The 6,752-nt window shown below is 53.1% G+C and overlaps 1 protein-coding gene across 1 annotated transcript in view; it reads right to left on the bottom strand.

The window, feature by feature from the left end:
• Positions 1-4,049: 4,049 nt before the first annotated feature.
• IL10 (interleukin 10) overlaps positions 4,050-6,752 on the bottom strand; it is a 3,272-nt gene continuing 569 nt past the window's right edge. The window contains exons 2-5 of the mRNA XM_010139889.1: positions 5,640-5,702; positions 5,199-5,351; positions 4,417-4,482; positions 4,050-4,142 (exon numbers count right to left, since the gene is read on the bottom strand). Coding sequence (XP_010138191.1) covers positions 4,050-4,142; positions 4,417-4,482; positions 5,199-5,351; positions 5,640-5,702 — 375 coding nt within the window. The remainder of the gene's footprint in view (positions 4,143-4,416; positions 4,483-5,198; positions 5,352-5,639; positions 5,703-6,752) is intronic.

The following is a 6,752-nucleotide window of genomic DNA, read 5'->3' as shown; positions in this document are numbered from 1 at the left end:
CTGCGGCAGCTTTCGGGGCTGTAGGAGATGCAGCAGGTTGCACGCAGAAGAGGTGTGCAGGGAGCACCGTCCTGTTCCGTTTTGCAGAGGGGATGCTGTCCCCAGGGTCTCATCCTGCATCTTGCCTGGCCCCGGTGGGATGCGGCACAGCAGAGGCAGGGTCGAGCCTCAGCCCGGCTCTTGGCTCATCTCGTCTCGCCCGCTCCTGCTTCACCTGGCTTTGATGGCATCCACCAAGCTCATGCAATGATGTCACGCTGCTGTGGTAAAAGACTGGGGTTTGTTGGGGTTTCTCCCCCCAAACACTGAAGTTTTTGGCACATGTTTATTGTCGAGGGGCCCCAGGGGCTCCCCAGAGCTGCAGCGGGTGTCAGGTCAGGGTGCTGTGAGCAGGGAGCTGAGTGATGCTGGTGCCGTGATTCGGGGCTGATGTAGGTATCGTGAGTCATGTGGATGACTTGTAACGGGGCCCGGGGTCTCTCAGGTCTGCAGGGAGACCTTTGGGGTGTTTTCCCCCTTTATTCGCCTTTTTCTAAAGTAATGTGTCTTGGCAGAGAGGAGCTGTTATAGACAGGGCCGGTCCAGCAATGGCAAAAGTCTACTTGAGGACATGGCCAGAAACGAATCATGGTGATTGTCCTTTGCTGGAAACGTCATTTCTCCACGGTAGGGGCTGCCTTTAGTTGCCCAGACTGCTTCTGCTGGGATTTCCAGAGCATCTTCCTAAAACTTCCTGGAGATGATACGCACGTTTAGTCAGAGATGTGTTTGCGTGCCTTTGCCCTCCAGATCTGTGCCCTAATGCTCTCACCCCTGAGTTTTGGTGACAAATGGCACAGGCTTCTCTGGATGTGGCTTGCAGGAGGTCTGGCACCAAACGCCCCCAGGCTCTTGTTTTGCCTTCCCTTGAGCAAACCCGTGCCCCATCTGGGAGCCCCGCAGCACCTTTCCACAGTCCCTCCGGCTTCCCAGCCCAGTTGGGTAGAGCAGAGCTGCACCTCCCTGCCGTGTGAGATCCTCTCCTGCACCCATGTCCCCGTGAGCATACAGCTGTCCCGTCCAGGCTGCCAGCTTGCTCTGTCTCCATTTTCTGCTGAATCAGACTACTCCTGTACTCAGGTAACTGGAAACCTTCATTCTCTGCACAGCAGGAGACATCCCATCCGCTTCCTTCCTGTGGTTACCTCAACCAGAGTGACTGAGCTTTACTGAGAAACTCAGCACAGCTGAGCTGACGCTGCCCTTTTCCTCACGAGGGACAGAGCCCAGGCACGGGTTTTGCTCATGAGAGTCCTCGGGCTCCTGCCTTGAGCTGGTGACCTGGGATCTGAGACCTACCTATGGAAGAAAAGTTTATAAAATGGATGAAAAGAGGTGCAGGGGAGTCAGGGGAGCGCATGGAGCAGAACTTGGAGCAGATCTTGGAGCAGCACTCAGAAGTGCAGGTTTTAGTAAGAGCACAGAGAACATCTTGGGGCAAACTCAGAAATTCCATCGACCAGACAGAAGTCTGGGCAGAAACACTCCTAGAGATTATTGAATTAACTGGATTTTTGTGTTTGTTTCTAACGCAGTGAGGAAAGAATCCCCAGCTGCCAAACACCGGAGTCGGCTGGACTCACGACTAAAGGGCTGAGCGATGAAAGCGGAAGGGGCTGGAAGTGAAAGAGGAACGCGGCCAGGCAGGTACCGGCCTGGGCTGTCCTGGGCTGTCGGTGTGAGCTGGAGCTTGGGGACGGTGACACTGGCTGAATTCTGGGTTCATCAGTAGCAGAGCTGTGAATTCCCTCACGCCCACTTGGCTTTGTCCGGGACTAAAGGGCTGTGCATGCGGATCCACGTGTGTAGATACCCAATCCCCAGCCCGAGGAAAAGGGAGCGGTTCTGCTGCTGATGGATGTCAGTCTGGTTTTGAGCTAACACCTACGGTCTGATCTAGGGTCAAGGTCTCATCCTGACTGAGGATAAATGTGAAGTTTAGAACGTGGCAGTGGATAGAGAGAGGCAGCAGCGCTGTCTCTTCAGTCAGGGAAAGGAGGCCAGGGATGTTAGAGCCCTGGTGATCGCTTATCGATGACATTCAGGCACGTAACCAGCTCTCTCCCTGTAAGTGCTGCTCTGCCAAGGGCAGTGCCTGGAACACTTGCTGGAGCTGGAGGCTACAGAGCCCCACGAGTACCTTGTGGCCAGCGTTTCCCTGCTGGAAGAAACCCCGGGTAGGTATTTCGTTCCAACAAGTTTTGTCAGAAATTTGCATTTAAATGCAAGTAGTTTGGGTCTTCTCACTTCCCTGCTCATGAATGTGGGCAGCACATCCTTAGGGGTCCTGCTCGCCTGGCCACATGCCCGCTGGGCTCTGCCCCAGAATGGTGGCTTGGGGCACAGCGTCTATGCACTGATGCTGTTTACAACATGCAAGAGCAGAACAGAGGCTTTAGTCACTGGGAGGTCTTTATTAGCAAAAATAAAAGATTTCTTTTCATACAGATACACATTTGAAAGGTCACACAGTGACAGAAGCCATGGTCAAGGCACAGAGCCCCCTGCCAGCATGAACCCCTGGGAGTGGAGCCGCTGATGCTCTTGGCTCTCACTGCAGCTCCGGGACTGTCCTTGCTTCTCCTACACCACTGAAGTCAAGGTATTTGGTACAAAAGTGAGTACACAGTTGGCTCAGCAGAAGCTTAACATGTCCTGGTAAAAAACTTAATTACAGTTCTACAGTGCTTGGCGCTCGTGCTGCCCTTGGGCCGATGCCACCCGGCTGCTTCCAGCAGAAGGAGCGACCCAGGGAGCAGCGTTCCTGCCTTGGGGCTGCCCTTCCACTGGGATAATTAGTTCCTGTGTGGGCAGGCTGCCAGCAGGGATACCCTTCTGTCACCATGAACATAAAAATAGAATAAATCAAGTATAAATAGTGGTAACTCACAAAGCAAACAGCAAATGGACAGTGTTTCATCGTACTGGTGCCCTATACTTCTAAATATTAGAAGCCAATGCCTCTGGGCCATGGCATTTCCCTCTGGCCCAGCATCCTGTGCCACTCATGGGGGCACACAGGGGGCTGGGCCAGGAGGAAGGGGAGCCCCCACACCAGCTGCTTTCGGGGGCACCCAGCTGCTGTGGCCCCTCCTGGGCAGGGTTGGACATAACTCAACCCTCAAGATCGCCAGCGCTGCCAGCAGCCCAGTGGATTTGATTGCAAATTACCCAAACCACCTTAAAATGGTGGTTAATTACACAAACTCTAACTTCTAAAAGAAACAAATCAACAGCAACAGGACAGCCCATAAAACCCAGTCAAAGACAGGAAACTGGGAAGAACTTTCAAAAGTGGCTGATCCAGCAGCTCTGGAGCTCAGGCGTAAGCAACAGTTAAGTTCTATTAGAACCAAACATTTCATCCTTACTACTATTTTTTTCTTTAATCTGGACTAAGGTATCAGCTGAAGGCTGGAGATGGGATCGATTGATCTGTTGCTGTGGCATGGGAGTGCAGGTCCTCCTCCACCTCCTCCACAAGGCTTTTCATGCACAGCAGAAAAAAATGCCTTTATTTTCCTCAGTGCAAGGCCATGGAATAACTTTGAGTATTTCAGAGGCTAATTCCATCTGCAGAACCAGAGGCGGTGGTCCTGGAGCTGGAATGGCGCCTGGCCAGCTCCCCAGGCTCTGGGAGGCTGCTCTCGGGATGAGCCCTGCTCGTTGTCTGCTCCCTAGAAGAACTCTGCTTGGGGTGTTTTGAAGCTATGAATAAAATAGCACTATCAAAAACTAAATTACTGAACAATAAATAGTATTCTATGAGGTCATCACATTTTCTTCAAAGCATATTGTAAACATGAACACTGAGGTATTAGAAATAATAAATATTAAATTCAGTTGTTAAAAAAATACCTTTTAAATACAATACTAAACCGGAGGTTATTGAGCTGTGACTCTTGACTTGAACCCTAAGATAATTTAATCTTTCGTGTGCTCTTGCAGCCTAAAGTGACTTCTGGAAAAGTAGCAGGATTTTGTGGGAAAGGTGCAGCCCCCGCGGGTGTTCACCTCCTCCTCTTCATCAGCAAGTACTCTTCGATGTAGTTGATGAAGATGTCGAACTCTCCCATGGCCTTGTAGATCCCATTCTCGTTCATCTGCAGGTGAAAGCCAAGTCCCTTCAAGTCTGAGTGTGACGATACATGTGACGCACGATCGCTAGACACGTTCTCCTTCCACCCCCATCTCCAGCTGCTCTGCCCAACCTACCAGCTGCTCCTTCAAGCAGCGCTCTCTGGATTTCTCTGCTTCAGGTATTTATATAATTAAAGACTCTTTGGGTTCCATTCTCTGTTCTGAGTTGAAGCCAGCGATCAAATCTCCTGCCTTGCCCTGGATGGTGGGTTCTTCCCACACGAGTGGCTCCCTTACCTTACTAAATGTCTCCTTAATGTGCCGGATGGTTTTGCTCCTCTTCTCACATGTGAAGAATCTGTGCTGCAAAGAGACAAGACCAACGGCTTCAACCACAGGGGTTTCCTTCCCAGGGCACAGCAGTGGCTCTCCCCTCCTCCTGCCTCTCGTCACTGCCGCCCCGCCGCTCTCCGCCATCCCCTTCCCTTTCCCCACGTGCAGCCTTGGGGCTCACTGGGGCAGCAACGGTGGCTGCTTTGCGCTGTGCTTTGATGAAAGAAGCCCGCAGTGACCCCAGCACAGTCCCCAAGCCCTTTTCCAGCCCTGTGGCCCTTGTTGCTAGCCCCGAGCAAGGGCAGGGGTGAGGGCAGCCTGTGGTGCTCTCCGCCCGTGGCAGGACTCTCCCCGTCTGACTCAGTCCGCGGCAGGTGATGGGGTTTTGGGAGGCATCGTCACAGAACCACGCTGCTCCAGTGCCCAGGTAAGGGACAGACCCTCTGCCCTCCCTCTGTTTATCTCTTCAGCTGGACTCTGCTGGGCAGGGGTGGCTGCAGATAAGTCGTGTCCCTGAACAGAGCGTCTGCTCCCTTGTTATTGAACCGATGAAAGCCTGGAGAGCAGGGGCTTGGGGAAACCCCATCCCTATAGGGTCTGCCAGCACCTCTGCACCATCCCAACACCCTCTCCCGAGGAGACTCAGCACCTGCTCCCCACCTGCTGCTGCTCTGGGACTGGCCATGCCTCGCTGCAGCACTGAGTTCATCCCCTTCCCACCCCACCTGATGCTGAGCCCCACTCACACAGCGTCTCATCGTCGTCTTCAGGCTCAGCAGCAAGTTGCCCAGGTCTCCCATGCTCTGCTGGTGCTGCCTGCTGGTCTTCATGGCGCTGGGCAGGACCTCCTCCATGTAGAACCGCATCATCTCTGACACCGACTGGCAGCCGAAGGTCCCCTGGGGTGAGAGGAGGTAACCGTGGTGGGGCCCGTTGGCAGCACCAACCCGTGTGGGTGTTTTTAACCATCCCCCTCGCGGTGGTGATCAGAGCGCTCGCAGTGCATCAGCACCGCTGGCTGCGGCTGCGACGGGGGGAACCGCAGGCCAGCCCGGCCACAGACACACGTGTTACTGCTCGGCTGGAGAATTGTCCCTGCGTGATGTTAGGAAATGCCCCAATTTCCAGCCTTTCTTACAAAAGGACGCAGAAGGATAAAGGACTTAGATAAAAATGATAATCCTTACCTTAAATTCATCCAGCAGTTCGGAGCTTAGCAGCTGGATGCTCAGTTCGTCATCTCTGGATTGCTGTGGAAGGATGCAAGGGAAATGTGAGCTTCATGTGGGCAGCCGAGGATCACCAGAGGATCACCAGAGGATCACCAAAGGATCACTGGGCTCGTTTGTGGTTATGGTCTCACTGAAGCGAAGGCAGAGCACCCAGCACGCTCGTGAGCTTAGCCCAGTAACACCAGTCACGGGAGTAACCAGCCCGTACTCTTGCAGTTGCAGCTACCGTTAGGTCGAGACAGCACGATCATGAGATCACAAGCTTCAGCACCAGTGATTTCACTCACGGGAAACTCCTCCCGGCGCCGCTTCAGCTGCGGAGGGTGTTTCTGTGCGAGTGCTGATGCAAACCCCACCACCCCTCAGAGCGGCATCAAGGTTCTGGCTGTCTCCGCAGCGTGGTGTCCACCCCTGGCTGGCTGCCCGCTGGCTCACCAGGGCAGGGGGCTTTACCCCCCCGGGTTTCTTATGAGGGACCTGCAGTGGCGTTTCTCCTTGTGGTGCCTCTGTTGCACCATCAGCTCTGGAAGACCAGAGAGCTGCAGGAGGGTGGGCTGGCACCATCCAAAGCATCGCTCCATGGCACCAAGGTACTTCAAAGGCTTTCCTGAGAGGTTGGAAATGTTCCTTCCCAACATTAACTGGGAATTTTAAAGCAAGAGTTAAATCTAAAGGATCTAAAAATTTAATCTGGAGGGTTATCGTTTATTGCTAAAACACACTGATGTTAACTGAAACAGGACGAGAGATGTGACTGTTGTGACCAACCATCTCTAACAATACCGATGCTCTGACAAATGCCCCGAGTGGGTCTTGTGCTGCTTTCTCAGCATCCCTGAGGCTCCCATTGACAGCAAGGTGAAGCAGTGACCTTTTACAGGCACCACGCGAGTTACTTCAGTGTTTCTCCAGTCATAAAGTACCATTTTCAGGCTTTTGTGGTTCTTTCAAAGAAAAAATCTGTAGCAAAAGATTTCCCTTTCCATCTGGCGTTGACTTCTGCCGGGCTGGACCTGTTGCCCTGAAGAGGGGACCATTTCCTTCCCAGTAATTTGGTGAATAATTTGG

The sequence above is a fragment of the Buceros rhinoceros genome, unplaced genomic scaffold (assembly GCF_000710305.1).
Source record: "Buceros rhinoceros silvestris isolate BGI_N320 unplaced genomic scaffold, ASM71030v1 scaffold26257, whole genome shotgun sequence".
Classification (NCBI taxonomy): Eukaryota; Metazoa; Chordata; class Aves; order Bucerotiformes; family Bucerotidae; genus Buceros; species Buceros rhinoceros.
The sequence above is the reverse complement of the archived record's forward strand: the minus strand, read 5'-3'. Positions and strand labels throughout refer to the sequence as shown.